We start from the raw sequence: 20,551 nt of genomic DNA, 5'->3' as shown, positions 1-20,551 counted from the left end.
GTCGATCTGGGGGGCACCTGGGAGGCAGCAGATGGTCAGGAGCTGCAGGGGTCCAAGTGAGCAAGGCTGAGAGTGCACCACGGTCAGTGGCAGCCAATGGAGAGGAGACAGATTTCTGACACTCACAGGAGGCAGTCTTCTTGCTCGGGATTTGGTAACAAGATGGATGTAGGGGGGTGAGAAGGGACTCAGACTGACCCTGACATTCAGGGCCTCCCACCACCTTCCCGCCTGCCTGTTTCTCCTTGCATTCACCGCTCCCTCGGCCACCAGCACAGAGGCCCAGCCTCCCAGGCAGGTGCAGCCCGACTAGGTGAGTTCCTGCCCCAGCTTCATCCAGCTCTCCCCTTCATGGAAGCCTTGTCTCCCCCAGGCGGCCTTGACGGAGAGCTCCCGCTTGAAGGAGCAGCTGACGATGCTGCAGCTGAAGAAAGACCTGCTGGGCAGCATCTTCGGCCAGGAGAGAGCCACAGCCCTGCTGGAGGAGGTGGCGACTTCTGTGAGGGACAGAGACTTGCTGCACAACCGCCTTCTGCAGAGGAAGAGCAAACTGCAGGTGAGTCCCATCTTGGCCCTCCGCTCAGCCCTCCTGCAGGCACAGCCCTGTATCCTGACCCCAGCCCTGCCACTCACCACCGAGTGGCCCTGGGCATATCCTTTGTTCCATACAACCTCAGAGCCCTCATCTATATCATCTGGGTAGGATTAGGGTGGGATCCTTCTCATTTGTCTGCCTCCTGCCTCTGCCCCAAAATCCCATTCTATACTCATCAAATCAAATTGTCTTCTGCAGAGAGCTGGGGGGCAGTTAGATGGGAAGATGCAGAGAAAAACACTTGTAAACTTTAAAGCAGCAGAGAGCTGGAAGCTATTTTTGTTGTTATTGTTGTTAAGTTGCTCAGTTGTGTCTGACTCTTGCAACCCCATGGACTGCAGCACACCAGGCTTCCCTGTCCTTCACCAACACCTGGAGCTTGCTCAAACTGATGTCCATTGAGTCAGTGGTGCCATCCCATCATCTCATCCTCTGTTTCCTGCCCTCAATCTTTCCCAGCATCAGGGTCTTTTCCAGTGAGTCGGCTCTTTGCATCAGGTGGCCAAAGTATCGGACAGTTTCTCCTTTTAGGTAACAATTATTTGCTAAGCATCTGAGAATGATGATAGTGACAAAGCGATATCTCTAGGACACTGACCAGAGGCCAGGCACCTGCAAAAAGCCCCACACCCATGGTCTGACTTATTCAACGGAGCAGACATTTAGCATACATTTTAGGGTCTGCAAGGCCTGTGATCTCTGTTGCAGCTTCTGAACTCTGCTGGTGTAGCAAGAAATCAACTGTAAATGAATGGACATGATTGCATGTCAATACAACCTTATTTACCAGCACTGGCCTCTGGTGGGACTTGGGGTATGTGATAGGAGATGCAGTTTGCCAGCACCTATTCTAGAAGCAGAACAATTGTTAGGTGATTACACAACGATCCTCATAGAGGGGCATCAGATCCCCTCAAGGACTCCAGGAAGGCTTCCTGGAAGGGGTGGTTCCTGAATGAGTAGGAGCCGGACAGGAGAAGACTGGAGAAAAAGCAGCCCGTCTGTGAGTGTCAGGCTGTGCCACAGGGAGACCGAGGGGAAGGCTGAGCTGTATGCTGCCTCTTGTGTCTCCGTAGAGTTTACTTGCTCAGCACAAAGATTTTGGGGCGACTTTCGAGCCTTTGCAGAAAAAGCTCTCAGACCTCCAAATCCGGGTCCAAGCCGAGAATGGGCTTCGGCGGGACCTTCCTGAGAAACAGGCCCAGTTTCTGAGGTTGCAGGTAAGAGTCCGGCCCGAGTTACCTCCACTCAGATGTTCAGCTGTGCCGGAGCAGCCCCCTTGCAGTCATAGTGGCCAGCCAAGCGGCAGTCAGCCCAAGCCAGAGACTGTCATCCCCCTCTGGCCCCTGAGATCTGACCTTTCATCTCAGCTGAGTTTCTGCTGGTATGCCTGATGGTTCCTGGCCTGCCTCCAAATGACTGATACTTGAGCCCAACAAAATGAGAAGTTTTTTGCTTACTCTGTGGTCCTAAAGTCTAACATGAATATTTGCTTCTAAAGTTGCTTTGCTAACTGTTCCTAATGAGGCCAGAGGCCTTCAGTTAAATAAGTGATTTGAGGATTAAGAATAAATATTTTAAAACACAGGGACTGTAGGTAGGCTGATCATGAATCATTGTTGGCTGGGTGAAGAGCTGGCTGGTTTTTAAAATGCACGTGAAACAACAGTTATCTTTTTAAAACCCAGGCGCAGCTCTTACAAAACTGGGAGTGTTCTTTGGAAGGTATTAAAAAGGATGCATTTGGGGGCTTTAAAACTAAAGCTAAGATGCGATTCTCCGTAAGAAGAGATGGTCGTCAAGTAGGAGTCCAGACATCAGTGTTCCCCAGCGGTGCCTTCTGGTCTTTAGCAGTTTATTTTCATGGTGTCGCAGAATATTTTCATCTCATTTTTAAAATTCTCACCAGTCCTAAGAGTGGGCCCATCAGACAGCCGTACCGTGTGGCCGATGGAGTTGGGGAGTCCTAGCATCCCTGAACTCTCCCAGTCTTTTGCATTCAGGGTCCCCACCCTGATCAGCGTCCACGAGAAGAAGGAGAAAGGATGCTCCACTCATTCCTTCCTCTACTGCAGGGGCTGCAGGAGGAGGGGATGGACCTGGGGTCTCAGGTGGAGGCCATGAGGCCCCTCTTCCAGGGGAACCCTAACCACCAGCACAAAATGGACCAGCTTTCCGCTGCCCACCAGGCCCTGCAGAGGTCTCTGGAGGTAAGGGGCCAGCAGAGGGTCTGTGTTAACAGAGGCCAGGTCCCTGGAATCTGTCCGCCCCTCCTAAGGACTTTCTCCTTCTTTTCTTCCGTCGTTCCTTCCAACCCTTTTTTTTCTTCCTCCCTTCCTTTTGTCCCTTCCTCATTCGTTCATGATTGAGCGCCTCCTGTATGCCAGGCAGGATGCTGGGTCCTGAGGATGGAGGAGCAGGACAGCAGGACAGCGAGCCCCCCGCCTTCCTGGGGTTTAAGTGCCGGTGGGTAGATGCACAACGAGTCAGCAACAAGTTAAACATACGATTCCACATGTCAAACATACGCATCCACAAATGAAACATACAATTCCGCACATGCCAGGAGACCAGAGCACGGAGCAGGCGGCACCCACGCAGGAGCCGCCGTCGTATTTGCTGCGTTCATCATGCCAGGTTGCAAGTTGGGTCCGGGTGGCCGTGAGCTCTGTCTGCGGCGCCCTCTGGTGGCCACCCGGATCCTTCTTGTGTCTGTGCTGGACTGATGTCCCTTTAACGGTGGGACCCCAAGGTGGTGTGGGGAGTGAGATGGCTCCTTCAAAACTGTCCTGAGCACAAGCTGAAATGTCTGTCCCAGCCCTACCCTGACAACACTGATTCAAGTGAAGTCCTGGGTCTGCATTTGTAACAAGAGCTCCAGGTGTGCAAAGCCAGCTCTCAGGCATCCACAGCTCAGGAAGGTGTTTAGTTTAAGGCAGGATTTCTCACCCTTCCGGACCCTGTGTGTCCTATTTTAATAACAAGTATTTCTGGCATCGTCTTTTCAATCTTGAAATTCATAGATAGTACAAGTTACCCACATGATTTACAAATTTAATATAATGCTTTTTCTATCATCAAAAAGAGAAATAAAAGCAAATTATAAGAAAATAATATCTTAATGCTGCTGCTGCTGCTGCTAAGTCTCTTCAGTCTTGTCTGACTCTGTGCGACCCCATAGACGGCAGCCCATCAGGCTCCCCGTCCCTGTGATTCTCCAGGCAAGAACACTGGAGTGGGTTGCCATGTCCTTCTCCAATGCATGAAAGTGAAGAGTGAAAGTGAAGTCGATCAGTCGTGTCTGACTCTTAGCGACCCCATGGACTGCAGCCTACCAGGCTCCTCTGTCCATGGGGTTTTCCAGGCAAGAGTACTGGAATGGGGTGCCATTGCCTTCTCCGTAATATCTTAATAATAACCTATAATGGAAAAAGACTCTGAAAAAGTAAATGTATATATACAGACATCTGTATAGATGTATACATATTTATATTGATAGAAATTTAACAAAATCACATTGCTGTACACCTGAAACATTGTAAATCAATTATTGTTGTTGTTCAGCCGCTCAGTTACTCAGTTGTAGTCAACTCTTTGCGACCCCATGGACTGCAGCATGCGGGCTACCCTATCCTCCACTATCTCCTGGAGTTTGCTCAAACTCATGTCTATTAAGTCAGTGATGCCATCCAACCATCTCATCCTCTGTTGCCTCCTTCTCCTCCTGCCCTCAATCTTTCCCAGCATCAGGGTCTTTTCCAACGAGTCAGCTCTTCACATCAGGTGGCCAAAGTACTGGAGCTTCAGCTTCGGCATCAGTCCTCCCAGTGAATAGTCAGGGTTGATTTCCTATTCAACTATATGAAAAAATAAAATAATGCTTTTCAATAAAGTAAGTGCTTCTAGATGGCCAAAGACACAGGCGGCGACCAGAATACACCCGCTCTCTTCAGCCGCAAAGTGCCGTTCGCGCCTGTTGTGCCACATGCAGGGGTGAAGTGGTTGTGCCGCACAGATGCCTGTGTTTGGCTTTAGTAGGCACCGATTGATGGTCTTCCCAAGTGGTTGTACCAGTTTACACCCCACACTGGTGGTGGATGAGAGCACCCATCGCCCACACCCTCACCCAGACTTGATACTTCCCATGAAAGCAGAACAGGTTTAGAGGCACTTTAAAACAGACTTGGTCTTTCTGGGGTCAATTTCTTGCACTGTGCAGAAAACATCAACCTCTCGTGGGTGGGGAGCCCTGGAAACCATCTCACCCTGGGGTTCTGGCAGGGCTGAGGGTCCTGCAGGGTGGGGTAGCTGCGGGTTTCAGCCGGGTTTCCCCGGGGCTGTTCCACAGGACCTCCTAGAAGGACGCCAGCAGAGCCTGCGGGAACACTGCACCTTCAACCACGAGCTGCTGAAGCTGCGGCAGTGGATCTCTGTGATCACACAGAAGCTGGAGGCTCATCGTGGGGACACGGGCCCATGGGACGCCCAGTCTCGGGAGGCTGAGGTTGAGGTAAGATGAATCTCCCGACAGAGGTGCTTATTCTCTCCCCTGCATCCCAAAGGCAGGGTTCGGGGACAGAGGGTGGTGAACGGTACTCTCATACCAGGGAGCAGACACCACCCCAGGACTTAACTCTGTGTGTGTGTGTGTGTGTGTCTCCTTTAGAGACTGCTGGCTGAATTCCCGGAGAAGGAAGCCCAGCTGCTTGAGATGGAAGCGCTTGGCCGGCTGGTGATGGAGGCGTCTTCTCTGGAGGGAGCTGCTCTGGTCCAGGGGGAGCTGGAGGAGCTGACCGAGTCATGGAGGGCCTTGAGGCAGCTGGAGGAGAGCCTGCTGAGGTGAGAGGGCCTCCTGGGTTGGAGCCTGGTCTCGGAAAACCCTCCTTCCCAGTAGGGAGAGCTCAGCCGTGTTCCTAGAACAGATGGCTGGGGTTCTGCTGTGTGCCAGGCGTGGTGCCAGGCACCTCCGGGCATCCCCAGGCAATTCTAAGTAGAGGCAGTAAGAGCAGGGAAGCGTCCCAGCTTAGCCTCCAGCCCCTGCTGGCTGTGGCCCCACCTGCATCGATAGATATATGCCCCTTGATGACAGTTACATGAGTCTTGAGCAGGGAACTGGAAATGCAGGTGCCCTGGAGAGCTTCTGACCAACCTGAAGGACAGGCATGGGCTTGTTAGGACCAGAAGTCACCTCCCTCCCCAGTTCTGTTACTTCTCCTGTGATCTGGGAAGTCCCTATTTTGTCACCACGTTGACTGGGCGGATTTGACTTCTCAGCCTCATCAGAAACCGGCAGCTGCAGAGGATGACAGAAGTGGATTCAGGGAAGAAAATGATTTTCACCAACAACATCCCAAAGACTGGTTTTCTCATCCTCCCCACGGATCTTACTTCCCGGCATCGCCGTCAGGTAAGTCCATCTCATGGGCTTCTGAGGAGGGCCCAGATCCGAGTCAGTTGATGGTGGGAAGGTGTCACCAGCAAAGCCCCCTCCCCATCTGGGGCCACATGCTCAGCTCAGGACTGGGCCCTGTCCTGTCTTGGGTGAGTCTGCCCAGTGGTGACACAAGAGTGCCCTGTGCCACTGGGCAGAGGGACTCTGGGACCCCAGACCCAGTGTCTGCACTGAGGAAGGTCCTGGGCATCTCCAGGGCAGGCAGGCCCTCACCCTCAAAAAATCCGACTGCTTCCCTTGCAGGGAAGAGAGTGTCAGAGTGTGAAGCTTCCTAGCAGCACTAGACTGCAAACTAAAAGTACTCAAGATAGGTGTTTTTGGTGCCCTGATGGCTCAGATGGTAAACAATCTGCCTGCACTGCAGAAGACCCGAGTTTGATCCCTAGGTTGGAAAGACTCCCTAGAGAAGGGAATGGTAACCCACTCTAATATTCTTGCCTGGAGAATCCCATGGACTAGAGGAGCCTGGCGGGCTCCAGTCTGTGGGGTCGCAAAGAATTGGACACGACTGAACGACTAACACACAACACACACAAACTACATTTTGTAAAAAGAACGAACCTCACTATATCATATCATCCATTCCTCTCCTTGACAGGCTTTAAAAAACAGAACCACAGTGAGAAGAAATTCATCCCTTGTTCTGCAAAGACAGTACACTAATTCATTCATTCTTCCCTTCCTTCTTGCATTTCCCCATCCAGAAAGCTCTTACTGAGTCTTTCTGTGTTCTGAGAACTGTGTTTGGAGCTGGGACACAGCTGTAAATAAAACAGAGATACATTCAACCCTCAGAGAACGTAGCATCCAGCACAGAGCTTTTCAGATTGTCATGTGCATCCAGATCGTACCAAAATGCAGATTCTGATTCAGTAGGTCTGGACTGGGACTCCTCACCCTGCATTTCTACAAGCTTCCAGGAGATGCTAAGCCTGCTAGGCTTTGGAGCACATTTTGAGAAGCAGGGAAGCAGGAACCGCAAAGCAATAGAATAAGGGTTTACAGAACACGTGGTTCATGGAGGCAGAAGACCCAGGGGCCACAGCAGCCTGCTGCAGAGTGAAGGACTTGGGGTAGCGAAGCCCTCCCCAGAGAGATGGAAATGAGATGTCCAGGGCCCCTCACAGCTGAGTGGGAGTCAAGGAGAGGCAGAACGGAGTGTGTTCCATGCAGACGAGACTGTGCACGCAGGGACCCGAGGGAGATGGCACTAGCGCCGGGTGCTGGATGTCTGTGGGCCCTGGCTCAGACGATGGGGCAGGCCTCATGAGCCGCAGAGCCAGGCAGGGCCAGAATTGAGGCTCTCCGGCCGCATTGAGTATGAGAAGCCACTCAGCTGTGTAAGTGATGCTGTGACTGAGAGGACTTGTGTTTTATTTATTTATTATTTTTACTTTTGTTTTCTAATTGTCGTCTTCACTGGGTCTTTGTTGCAGTGCATGGGCTCTTCATTGCCATGCACGGGCTTTCTCTAGTTGTGGCAAGCAGGGGCAACTCTTCGCTGCAGGGCACGGGTTTCACACTGAGGCAGCTTCTCTTGTTGCAGAGCACAGGCTCCAGGGCATGCGGGCTTCAGTGGTTGTAGCATGTGGGTTCAGTAGTTGTAGCTTGCAGGCTCTAGAGCAGAGGCTCTAGTAGGTGTGGTTCATGACTTAGTTGCCCTGCGGCGTATGTGATCTGAGTTCCCAGACTAGCGATCGAACCTGGATCCCCTGAATTGACAGGTGGATTCTTAACCACTGGACCGCCAGGGAAGTCCCTGGACTTGCATCTTAGACAGATCACTCTGGCCACCTAACTTGAAGAGGGACAAAAGTGGCAGAAGGTGATCACATTGTAGACATCCTGATAAGGGGTGATGCTGGAAGCCTTCAGGAGACCAAAGAGGTGGCAATGAGGAATGTTCTTGGTCCCTAATCATGTCTACATTGAGTAGAGATGCTTTCCTCATCCCCTCGCCCCCCAGGTGCCTCTTATCTCCCTTTGGGCATCCTCATCCCCCACCCTCTGCTTGGATGGAATTCCCAGGACACATGGCCAGTGGGCTGCTTTCAGAAACTCTGATGCTTTGACCATGCTGTGCCTTCCTGCAGGCTGGTCTGCTCCAGGGGCAAGGAGGCAGCCATGAGGATTATTCCCAGTCCCTGAGGAACTTTGAGGACTGGTTGCAGGAGGAAAATTCCAAGCTGGTTAGGATCATTGCCATGAAAACTGCCACCGCCGAGGACTTGAGGACCAGAACAACAAAGCTACAGGTTTGTGCCCAAGGAACAGCCCATTTTTTCAGAGGATTTGCCCCCCAAAGATGTGTTCGCTGCCAGAGAGTTCTCACCAAAAAAAAAAAAAAAAAGAGCACACACTTAGCTTATGAGCTGTTATGGCTTATGTATAAATAATATATATTTTTAAAGATTATTTATTTACAGCTGTGCGTGGGCCTTCTCCATCTGCAGCGAGTGAGGGCTGCTCTCCAGTTGCTGTGCCCAGGCTTCTCATTGTGGTGGTCTCTCTTGTGGAGCGGGGGCTCTAGGTGTGTGGGCTTCAGTGGTTGCAGCACTCAAGCTCAGTTGTTGTGGCTCACGGGCTTAGTTGCTCCGCACCATGTGGAATCTTCCCAGACCAGGGATCGAACCTGTGTCCCCTGCATTGGCAGGTGGTTTCTTATCTACTGTACCACGAGGGAAGTCGTAAATAATAGTTTAAAAATGTTTTTGCTTCCAGTATTATGGGAAAACCATCCATCCATTCATTCAAGCCTCCTGCTGTATTGCCCAACTTGGAAAATATCACCACTAATCACGACTCTTCTAATCAGTTCACTCTTGCTATGTAACAAGCCATTCCAACAGTTTGTAGCTTAAAAGAACAGCCGTTTGTTTAACTCACGATTCTGAAGATTGGCAGTTTACTCTGAGGTCCGCTGGGCAATGCTTCTGATCTTGGCTGGGCTCCCTGATTTATAGACCAGCAGGGTGGCTATACTACTGGAGGTTGGTGGGCTATTCTAGATGAGCGTGGGATGGACCACACATCTCTTATCCTCCTATGGGATAGCCTGGACTTCCCAGAGCAGGGGCAGGTCTGAGAGAGCGAGTGGGAACATGCAGGCCTTTTCAGGCCAAGGCTAGGAACTGGCACATCACTTCTCCTGCATTCTGTTGGACAAAGAAAGTCACAATGCCAGCTCAGATTCAGGGAGAGAGAAAACAGATTTCACTTCTTGATGGGAAGACCATATTGCAAGACCATATTGCAAAGGGCATGGATATGGCAAGGGGGTAGAAAGACAGTCCTTCTACCACAAATCTCTCTCCTCCACTCCCACGTCGAATTAGTCACCAAGTCCTTCTTGATTCCACCTCTTGGGTTCGTTGTTTCTGTTTCCCCTCACTACCACTGTCTTCATCTAGACATTTATCATTTTTTATCTTGACCTTGACAGTAGCCTCCAAGCTGGCCTCCCTCATTCTTTTTGGGTTCCCATCTCAGTAATGACTCATTCTGTAGCCAGAGTGACCCTTCAGAATCCTAAAGATGACCTTGTCCCAGTAATGAAAACTTTTTAGGATAGAGTTCAACTTCCCAAGTTTATCATCCACAGCCTTTATCAATCAGACCCCAATCTACCTCTCTTTTTCCTAATTTTTTCTGAAATTTACCTTAATACCTTAGAGTTTGGTTTTATTTTTATTTTTCTTGCTTGAGATTCATCTGGATTCTTGAATCTGTGGCCTGGGATCTTTCTGGAAAATTCTGCAACATTATCTCTCAAAATATGGCCTCTGCCTTTTCCCCTATTTCCTCACCTTCTGAGATGCCTTTTAAACATATGCGCTTTCTTCTCACTAAGTGTTTCACTGTGTCTTGTGTACTTTTTCATCCTTTTGCTTTTTTATATTACTTTCTGAATACTTTTTTCTAACTCATCTTCCACTTGACTAATCCTCTCTTTAGCTGTATCTCATTTGCTATTTCACATGTTTATTAAGTTCTTAGCTTTTAATATTTCATTTATTATTCCTAGAAATTCTCCTTGGTGCTTTTTAAAATCTGCTTTGCCACTTTTCACAGCTTTTGGGGCCTTGCTGAAAATTTTCAGTTTGTCTTTTAATTCTTTCAACACAGTAAACAAAGTTGGTTTAGCGAGTGTGTCTAATAATTTCGGTATCTCAAGTCAAGACTGTTTCTGTTGTGTATTGTCTCTGCCTCTTCCTCATTAATTCATTAATTTTATTTGCATTTGGCTGCACTGGGACTTTGTTGCTGTGCCTGGGCTCTCTCTAGTTACGGTGAGTAGAGGCTGCTCTTAGCTGTGGGGTGAGGGCTCCTCACTGAGGTGGCTTCTCTTGTTGCAGAACAAGGCTCTAAGCACATGGGCCTCAGAAGGTGTAGCAGGTGGGTTCAGTAGGTGAATCACATGGGCCCTAGAGCTCGGGCTCAGTAGCTGTGCCATACGGGCTTAGCTGGTCCAGGGCATGTGGGACCTTCCTGGACCAGGGATAGAACCTACTTCCCCCGCATTGTCAGGCACATTCTTAACCACTGGACCTCCAGGGAAGTCCCAGTTTCCGCCTCTTCTCGGAGTCTTATATCTGTGTGTGACTGCTTCGATTGTGTGCTGGATATTGTGTTTGACAAATAGGTGCGAGAATAATTTGAGATTAAGAATAATCTTTCCTTCAAAGAGGATTTTGTTTGCAATAGCCAGGCCAGTGGGGGCTTTTATCAATCTAGAACCACTGAATCCAATTTCAAAACTTGAAGCTCTCTGGACTCCTGAGATGACTTGGCACTGGCCTGCAAATCCAAATAAGGTGTGGGTTTACTTCCTATTCACCTTTAGGGGCTTCTGCTAAAGGCAGCAGTTTTTCAGAGTCTCCACTTCTGTAGGGCGCAGACTTTGACTTCTGTCTCCTGAATCCTGCAAGGCTGCCAGAAGCATAGATCTGTTTCACAACTGTTTTTTCCAGATTAACAAATATCCTAAGTGCAAGAGGAGGTCTGAGCACTGGGCTTACTTCTCTGCATCTTAACCTTTCGCATGTCTTGCCTCACTCTTTTTGTTGTTGTTGTTAACTCTTTGATGCCTTCAGTTCAATTCAGTTCAGTCAGTCGCTCAGTCGTGTCCGACTCTTTGTGACCCATGGACTGCTGCATGCCAGGCCTCCCTGTCCACTGATGCCTTAAGAATGTTTTTAACGTTTTGTCCTCAGTGGGAGCTTTGGTCCCAGCTACCTAGCTCTTCCTGTCTACCTCCTACCTCATATTCAGCCACTCCCCTCATCCCCTGCCACCACCACCCAGCCCCAGGCGTATCAGAGATGACTTGCAGTTCCCCGGGTTACGCTTCTTTGTTCTTGTAGAGTCCCCACTCTTGAGGGCTCTGAGAAGCTAAGCTGTGTGCCTGTATCATGCAGCTGGTGGGATGGGACAGATACTGGATGCCAAGCCAGAATTTAAACTCAGGCTTTTGAACTTAGAACCCAGGTCGTATCCTCACATGGCACTCCCTCCCAGGAGTCCTGAGGATAAAAGATGCCATCCGGTGGGGGGGGACACAGTACTGTATTCTGATAGAAAAATCTGCCCTGTCCCAACCTCACTCTGCCAGGATTAAAAATGCCAATAGAAAGACATATTCAACAATGGTAGCTTTTTATAAAAAACAAACAAACCAATTTTAATTTTATATTGGGGTTTAGCTGATTAACAATGTTGTGATAGTTTAAGGTAAACAGGAAGAGACTCAGCCATACATACACACGTATCCATTCTCCCTGAAACTCCCCTCCCATCCAGGCGGCCACATAACACTGAGCAGAGTTCCATGTGCTGTACAGGAGGTCCTTGTGGATTATCCATTTTAAATATAGCAGCGCGTGTATGTCCATCCCAAATTCCCGAATTATCCCTTCCCCTTATCCTTCCCCCTAGCAACAAGTTTGTTCTTCAAGTCTGTGAGTCTCTCTCTGTTTTGTAAGTTCTTTTGACTCATTTCTTTTTTTAGATTCCACACATAAGGGAAGTCATATGGTATTTCTCCTTCTCTGTCTGACTGACTTCGCTCAGTATGTCAATCTCTATGTCCATGTTGCTACAAATGACATTATTTCGTAATTTGTAATGACTGAGTCATATTACATTGTATGTATGTACCACATCTTCTCTATCCATTCCTCTGTCGATGAACAATGGTAGCTTTTATAATGATGATAACTCTTATGTCAAGCCCTCTGGAGAACTTGGTTCTAGAATGCCAGAGGGCTTCCCTGGTGGCTCAGTGGATAAAGAATCTGCCTGCAATGCAGAAGATCTGGGTTTGATTCCTGGGTTGGGAAGATCCCCTGGAGAAGGGAACAGCTACCCACTTCAGTATTCTGGCCTGGAGAATTCCATGGACAGAGCAGCCCGGGCTACAGTCCATGGAGTCACAGAGTCGGAAGTGACTGAGCGACTTTCACTTTCCCTAGTCATACATAGTGTAAATCTATGTCATATTTATAATAGAATGCCAGAGCTAGAAGTGACCATGGAGGTCAGCACGGCAGCTCCTCTTTCAGGCAGAAGTCCATTCTGCAACACTGAATGCAATTCCTGGCCTTGGCTTCCATTTATTTGCACAATGAGATTCTCTCTTTATGTGTTCTGTTGGCTGCCCCTGCAAATGGAACTTGATTGGCTCCTCCTTACCAACGAGGTGGGGCCTCCTCAGCCATTTGGAAGGTGCACGTGACCCTGTCTTTTCCCTCTAGGAACTGGAGGCTCGAATACCAGAAGGTCAGCATCTCTTCGAAAACCTCCTTCGTCTCAGGCCAGCCAGCGAGTCCTCGGACGAGCTAGAGGATCTACGCTACCGATGGATGCTGTACAAGTCCAAGCTCAAGGACTCCAGCCACCTGCTGGTAGGTGCTAAGGCTGCACAGGTCCGAGGCCCTGGGGAGACATAGCTCAATCTGCATTCACTCCACCCCATACCTCGACAGACCGGACCGAGGGGGTCACTCAGGGAGAGGCGATGGAGACTCGTGGGTCCTAGGCGCTTGACATGCAATTTGTCATTTGGCCATTCTGCCACCCAGTGAGGCTGAGTTCCAAGAACGACAGCTTTGCTCTACCAGCCTGAAACCTCTGTGTACATCATCCCAGTTCAGTGCTCACAGCAGCCGTCCACCAGACTGATTGCATCTCCAATTGCCAGAAGGGGGATGAGGCTATGAGGAGTTAAAAACTCACCCGAGTTCACCCGGATAGCCAGGGACAGAGCCAGCATCAAACACACCTTGATGGAGGCATCACACAGGGAACACTGGAGTGGGGGCCAGGACCCCTGGGATCTAGGCTGCCTCCTCCACTGACCTGCTTGTGACATTGAGGAAGCACCTCCCCCTGGGGGACCCCGTGCATGCTGTCGCTTCACTCGTGTCTGACTCTTTGCAACCCCGTGGACTGTAGCCTGCTAGGCTCCTCTGTCCATGGGATTCTCCAGGCAAGGATACTGGAGTGGGTTGCCATGCCCATCTCCCCACGTCTCTTATGTCTCCTGCATTGGCAGGTGGGTTCTTTACCACTTAGTGCCACCTGGGAAGCCCCCTAGGGGCCCACCATCTCACACAAAACAATAACAGCTAGACTAGTAGTAGCCTTTATTAAATGTTATATCCTCATTCAGTTCAGTTCATTTCAGTTCAGTTCAGTCGCTCAGTTGTGTCCAACTCTTTGTGACCCCATGAGTCCCAGCACGCCAGGCCTCCTTGTCCATCACCAACTCCTGGAGTTCACTCAAACTCATGTGCATCGAGTCGGTGATGCCATCCAGCCATCTCATCCTCTGTCGTCCCCTTCTCCTCCTGCCCCCAATCCCTCCCAGCATCAGAATCTTTTCCAATGAGCCAACTCTTTGTATGAGGTGGCCAAAGTACTAGAGTTTCAGCTTTAGCGTCATTCCTTCCAAAGAAATCCCAGGGCTGATCTTCTTCAGAATGGACTGGTTGGATCTCCTTGCAGTCCAAGGGACTCTCAAGAGTCTTCTCCAACACCACACTTCAAAAGCATCAATTCTTCGGCGCTCAGCCTTCTTCACAGTCCAATTCTCACATCCATACATGACCACAGGAAAAACCATAGCCTTGACTAGACGGACCTTTGTTGGCAAAGTAATGTCTCTGCTTTTGAATATGCTATCTATATTCCATTAGGAATATATCTATATCCTCATTACAGCCCTATAAAGGAGGTACTGTTATTATCCCCTGAGAACTGATAGGGAAACTGAGGCATGGAGGTTAGTCCAAGGAAAGGGTGGTTGGGATGGCCACTGAGGGCCCTTTAAGCCCGCCGACCCCAGACTCCAAGCTTTGGGGCTCCAGCTCTGCCGGCCCTGAAAGCAGCCTCGTCAGCCACTAGGTGTCAGCCCAGCCCCAGCCAGGTCCGTGCGCCCATGGCCTTGGCCCAGGCCTTCCCAGACAGGATCCCACCTGGGCCCCAAGTGCGTTAAAAAGCTCATTAAATTGAATCACCTGCTGGTTCAGCCTGTCCAGATGACCAGAAGTTTTAAAGAAACATTCCCCTGACAAAATGAATATTCCATTACAGGCTCTGCTGGGATTTAAGTTTCACTCACTTAACTTCTTTTTTTTTTTTCCTTTCCCCTTTTCCTCTCCTTCCCTAAAATAACAGACGCAGAGTCCTCTAGGGGAGCCGACTGGATTCCGAAAGGTACGGTGTCTGCCGTCTGCTCCACACGGGTAGAGGGCAGGGCATCTGGAGGGTTGGTGGGCCTGGGATGCTGGGGCAGGACCCCTGGGCCTTCTGGAAGGTTCCATGAGAAATGCTCCTGGAGATTCGGTTCTGGGCTGCCCTATGGTGGTCCCGGGGGGTCTTTGTTCTGCAGGACGCACAGTGTGTACTCAGCTGAGACAGGACGCGGGGGTGTGAGCAAGGACACGGTTAGTGATTATGCTGTGACAACAGGCGTAAATCGGGCCGGCCCACGGAGACCTGGGCCACTCCAGGGCATTGGACCTCGCGGCCGCCTGAGTAGTGGACGCGCATCTGGGGTCCATGGGGACTGAAAGAGGAAGGGGGCTGTGCTAGTCATGTTTGACCAGCCAGCCTCTGAGAAGTGCTCAGAGCCTCTCCCTGGGGGCTTGCTGGCCAGAGCCATGGCAGTAAGAGCTGTACTTACAGAAATAATGAGGAATAATGATTGTTACTATAAATGCTACGTGTTGACCATCCACTCTGTGCCAGGAACTGTGCCAGATCGTGCCTAGGGCGTTTCACATCACCGTCCCCCAGACATCCAATAGGCATCATTACCACCACCCTAGGCATGAATGAAGCAAGGAATGGCAAGACTGCAGTGATGTGTTCGCTGGAGGCACACGGCTCCTGAGCGGTCTCTGCCTCAGACTCTAAGCCCACTCTTGCCCTTCCACACGGTGCCTTGGAGAAGGCATCCCTGGGCCTGGCGGCTCTCCCCACTTGTGGAAAGGTCCAGTGTACATCGGCGTCCCTGGCACCACCTTTTCTGAGAGCAGGCTTGCTTTGAAGGAGTTCCGGTTTGAGATTGTATTTGAGAGCTTTCGGACGCACTGGGTCTTGGTTGCTGTGTGTGGGCTTTCTCTAGTTGCAGCAGGCGGGGGCTGCTTTCGAGTGGCGGTGTGTGGGCTTCTCATTGCAGTGGAGTCTCTTGTTCCGGATGGACTCTAGGTGCCTGGGCTTCAGGAGTCACAGCGCATAGGCTCTGTAGTTGGGGTGCGTGGGCTTAGTTGCTCTGCAGCACGTGGGATCTTCCCGGACGAGGAATGGAACCCATGTCCCCTGCGTTGGCACCGATTCTTATCCCCTGGACTACCAGGGAAGCCCTCTAAGAGCGAGCTTGTTGTCCTGCCGAGCACTGGCTCATGATGACATAAGCCTCCGGCGTGCTCTGCTCCCGAGAGCCCCGGGGCCTCGAGATCTCTAGGGCCATCGAGTCTGTGTTCCCAGGGGCTCTGCCCACCCAGACGTCTTGGTCTCCAGCTGGTGTTCATGTCTCCATCTGCAGTATCGTGTGTGTCCCCAGGACTGGACGGGGCAGTCACCAGACCAACGCTGTGCTCTGGGCCTGGCGTCCCCCAGTTTTGTGGCCTTGGGCAAGTTGCTTTGACTCTGGGGACTTTCTTTCCCTATCTGTAAAATGGAACTGTCAACGCTGACTTTATTGACTTCATGAATGAATTTTGAAGATCATGTGAACTGTTGTTCTTTCTTGAGAGGAGAGCCTGAAGCCCCAGTTTCCCCTAGAAGAACACAGGGCTTCTCATGAAGTAGGGGAGTGCATCAGGAAGACTGGGTCTCCACACAGCCCAGCCTGTGACTCCTGGTGGCACCTGAGGGCCCAGGGCCAGATGCCAGGCTGCCTCCAGCTCCTGCCCTTTAGGTCCCACTCTGGTTGGGAGCCCCCGTCTAAGTAGCTCCCAGGCCAGAGTTCAGGGGGAGTTGTTTCTGGGTCCCCTGGTGTTTCTGAGTGGGGGCTTGCTTGGCTGGCTGACACCAGTCCTCCAGGGCAGGCTCCTGTCCCTGGCAGCCTGTCACCAGGTTCATATGGAGTGTTCACAGCTCTGTGTTCATTGGCTGTCTCCTCGGTCACTGACTCACTTCACAGATGTTTGCTGAGCTCTGACTTTGTACCAAGCACTGATGCAAGTACCTGGGGTAGATTACCAGAGAAAGGCCTGCCAGGGTAGGCTGTGCATGCCAGCGGGATGGGCGGGGTGGAGAGGGGAATGGGAGAAGGGCTCTCCCCACAGCTGGTGTTGCCCAGCACAATAGCACGTTTCTGGCCAGGGAATGTCCGAGTACAGCAGTGGCTTGTGGTCTTTACAGCTACAGGTGTGTTTGTTTTTTTTTTTCAAATAATTTTATTTATTTATTTTTGGCTGTGCTAGGTCTTCATTACTGTGCAGACTACTCTCTGGTTGCTGTGTGCAGGCTTCTCATCGCAGGGGCTTTTCTTGTTGCAAAGTACAGACTCTAGGGCACACAGGCTTCAGTAGTTGTGGCTCGTGGGCTCTAGAGCACAGGCTCAGTAGTGGTGGTGCCTGGGCTTAGTTGCCCAGCGGCACGTGGGATCTTCCCCAATCAGGAATCGAACCTGTGTATCCTGCACTGGCAGGCGGGTTCTTTTATCCCTGGACCACCAGGGAAGCCGCAGATGCAGGGTTGATCTTATCTATCGTCAGGAAGCAACAGTTAGAACTGGACATGGAACAACAGATTGGTTCCAAATAGGAAAAGGAGTTCGTCAAGGCTGTATATTGTCACCCTGCTTATTTAACTTATATGCAGAGTACATCATGAGAAATGCTGGGCTGGAAGAAACACAAGCTGGAATCAAGATTGCCGGGAGAAATATCAATAACCTCAGATATGCAGATGACACCACCCTTATGGCAGAAAGTGAAGAGGAACTCAAAAGCCTCTTGATGAAAGTGAAAGAGGAGAGTGAAAAAGTTGGCTTAAAGCTCAACATTCAGAAAACGAAGATCATGGCATCCGGTCCCACCACTTCATGGGAAATAGATGGGGAAACAGTGGAAACAGTGTCAGACTTTATTTTTCTGGGCTCCAAAATCACTACAAATGGTGACTGCAGCCATGAAATTAAAAGACGCTTACTCCTTGGAAGGGAAGTTATGACCAACCTAGATTGCATATTCAAAAGCAGAGACATTACTTTGCCAACAAAGGTTTGTCTAGTCAAGGCTATGATTTTTCCTGTGGTCATGTATGGATGTGAGAGTTGGACTGTGAAGAAGGCTGAGCGCCGAAGAATTGATGCTTTTGAAGTGTGGTGTTGGAGAAGACTCTTGAGAGTCCCTTGGATTGCAAGGAGAGCCAACCAGTCCATTCTGAAGAAGATCAGCCCTGGGATTTCTTTGGAAGGAATGACGCTAAAGCTGAAAGTCCAGTACTTTGGCCACCTCATGCGAAGAGTTGACTCATTGGAAAAGACTCTGATGCTGGGAGGGATTGGGGGCAGGAGGAGAAGGGGACAACAGAGGATGAGATGGCTGGATGGCATCACTGACTCAATGGACGTGAGTCTGAGTGAAATCCAGGAGTTAGTGATGGACAGGGAGGCCTGGCATGCTGCGATTCATGGGGTCGCAAAGAGTCGGACACGACTGAGCGACTGATCTGATCTGATCTGATAGCTGGCAGATGTTGGACTCCATTTTGTGGGATATGCAAAGCAGGCAGGCTCTAAATGGCCCCCAAATGTGCTTATTTGGCTACATTTAAAATCAAACGGATGTGTGAAAGTTTTGAGTTTGGTGCTGGCTGGCTTTTGAGCTCTTGGGTCTCAGCTCCCTGTGAAGAAGCAAGCAACCCCAGAGGCCAATATTCAGAGGCCATCTGGGGCCCCTTTATATCACAGCTTGTTTAAGCACAGATTTCTGGGTTCCACCCCCAGAGTTTCTGATGCATCAGGTCTGGGGTGCCCCGAGGATCTGCGTTTCCAGCAAGGTCCCAGGTGATGCTGCTGCTGCCCCTGCAGGGGCCAGACTTGGAGAACCGTTGCTTTATGTTCTCGATTTGCATCCGGGATCCACCATTAGTGTGTGTTCCCCTTCGCAAGGCTCTTAACCATGGTCTTCCAATGAATGAAATGCGGGTCCTCAGAACTAAGTTCTTATAAACCAGAAGTTTCTGAATTGCTTCGTACATGAGGACCTGGATGCTAGCAGACAATGTTCTGCTTCTCTTTCAGACGGAAGACGGCTAATGCCCCTTCTGGGAGTGGAGATAGATGGGGGTGGGGGTGGAATCCTCCCCTTGGTGCGGTTCTCACGTTGTTTGCTGGGTGGGGTGTGCATACGCGTGTGTGAGGGTATGCACACATGTGCAGGTGTGCACAGATGCACGCAGGTCTGACAGGTAGAAACTAGACACTGTCTTCTGGTCTTGTAATCTTGCCAACTTAAAAACATTTCATATATTATTTTTAGTCCAAAGGGAAGGGGGAAAAAAAAACCTGCTCCAAAGCTAATTATTTATGAGCCGTCGGCCCTCCACACTTTTTTTTTCTCTCCACACCCCAAGCCACTGAAAGCTCCAGCTACGTCAGTGGCTTCAGCCTGCTTGTTTATATAAACAGAATAATTAAGATTTATTAAACTTGCAGCTGCCTACGCACTTGCCAGCTTCGTGCCACCGGATATGTCTGCCTGCAGCTTTCAGACACATGAAAGGTCAATTGCTTTTTGAGTTGTGACTGGGCTGTGAGTCAACTGAATTCCTGCCTTGGTGCAGGGGAGCGGTCCTACCTGAGGGAGCCTTCGAGTTGAGGAGCGGATGCGCCAGTGTTTGCGTTTACCGGGGTGAACTAAGCAGGCCCATGTGCAGGCGTGGAGGGCAGATGCCACTAAGCATGCCGTTCTGTGGACTCTGGGAGGTGGGTCCAGATGGGAGAGACCGGACAGCGACATTTTCTCCACTTGCCCGTATTTCACAGATTTTAAGACTCATGGTTTTCCCACGTTTTCACATCTTTGGAGTTGCCACTGTTAGTCGCTCAGTCGTGTCCGAGTCTTTGTGACCCCGTGGACTGTAGCCCGCCAGGCTCCTCTGTCCATGGCATTCTCCAGGCAAGAGTACTGGAGTGGGTCAAGGGACCTTCCTGACCTAGGGATTGAACTGGGTCTTCCGCATTGCAAGTGGGTTCTTTTCCATCTGAGCCACCAGGGAAGCCTTTCCTATTATGGTCCAGTAAGGACTGGAATTTGCCTTCCTCTGCCACCCAGAACACTCTCCACCTAAGCTTTCTTTAAATTAAAATCTCTGCGTGAGGGTTGGATTTTGGAGGTTTTTTTTGGCTGCGCCGTGCAGCATGTGGAATCTCAGTTCCCCAACCAGAGATGGCATCCCCGCCCCCTGCAACGGCAGCGGGGCGTCTTAACCACTGGACCACCAGGGACGTCCCACGGGCTGTGTTTTGTTTTGTTTTCCTTTGGACCACACCGACTGTGCCGACGACCCAGCTCTGGGAGCTCTGGCCTCCGGTTCAAGTTCTCAGGGCAGAGTTTTGTTTCTCGCCCTCTCCGGGTGCCAGGATAAGACCTAGGATTTCCTTGTTTCCTGTTTCAGTGTGGGGGAGATTAGCCCTCGGTTTCCCTGGCCCTGAAGGTGCAACCCTGCGGTGCCCCCGCCTTGTGTGGGGTCTCCAATCAGATGCTCCATCTTCACCGGTGGGTTTTTTCTTTCTTGCTTCTGCTGCTGCTGCTAAGTCGCTTCAGTTGTGTCCGACTCTGTGTGACCCCATAGCCGGCAGCCCACCAGGCTGCCCCATCCCTGGGATTCTCCACTTAGTGGTATATAAAATAATAGTGCTCCTCACAATGAGCCCGGTAGAGCAGATGGAATATTGTAATACCGAATCCAGGAAAGCAACCACTAGGGTTTTTCCATGTTAGGCAATAACTTTCTCTCACAATAGCTACAGTATTGTTGTTTTTTAA

The 20,551-nt window shown here is 50.5% G+C and overlaps 1 protein-coding gene across 1 annotated transcript in view; it reads left to right on the top strand.

Annotated features, from left to right (window-relative positions):
- SYNE3 (spectrin repeat containing nuclear envelope family member 3) overlaps window positions 1-20,551 on the top strand; it is a 65,613-nt gene that overhangs the window by 29,039 nt on the left and 16,023 nt on the right. The window contains 9 exon segments of the mRNA XM_005894257.3: window positions 374-556; window positions 1,672-1,815; window positions 2,671-2,805; window positions 4,944-5,105; window positions 5,262-5,434; window positions 5,870-6,002; window positions 8,141-8,302; window positions 12,800-12,949; window positions 14,724-14,762. Of these exon segments, the coding sequence (XP_005894319.2) occupies window positions 374-556; window positions 1,672-1,815; window positions 2,671-2,805; window positions 4,944-5,105; window positions 5,262-5,434; window positions 5,870-6,002; window positions 8,141-8,302; window positions 12,800-12,949; window positions 14,724-14,762 (1,281 nt within the window).

This window comes from Bos mutus, chromosome 21, assembly GCF_027580195.1.
Source record: "Bos mutus isolate GX-2022 chromosome 21, NWIPB_WYAK_1.1, whole genome shotgun sequence".
NCBI lineage: Eukaryota > Metazoa > Chordata > Mammalia > Artiodactyla > Bovidae > Bos > Bos mutus.
The sequence above is the reverse complement of the archived record's forward strand: the minus strand, read 5'-3'. Positions and strand labels throughout refer to the sequence as shown.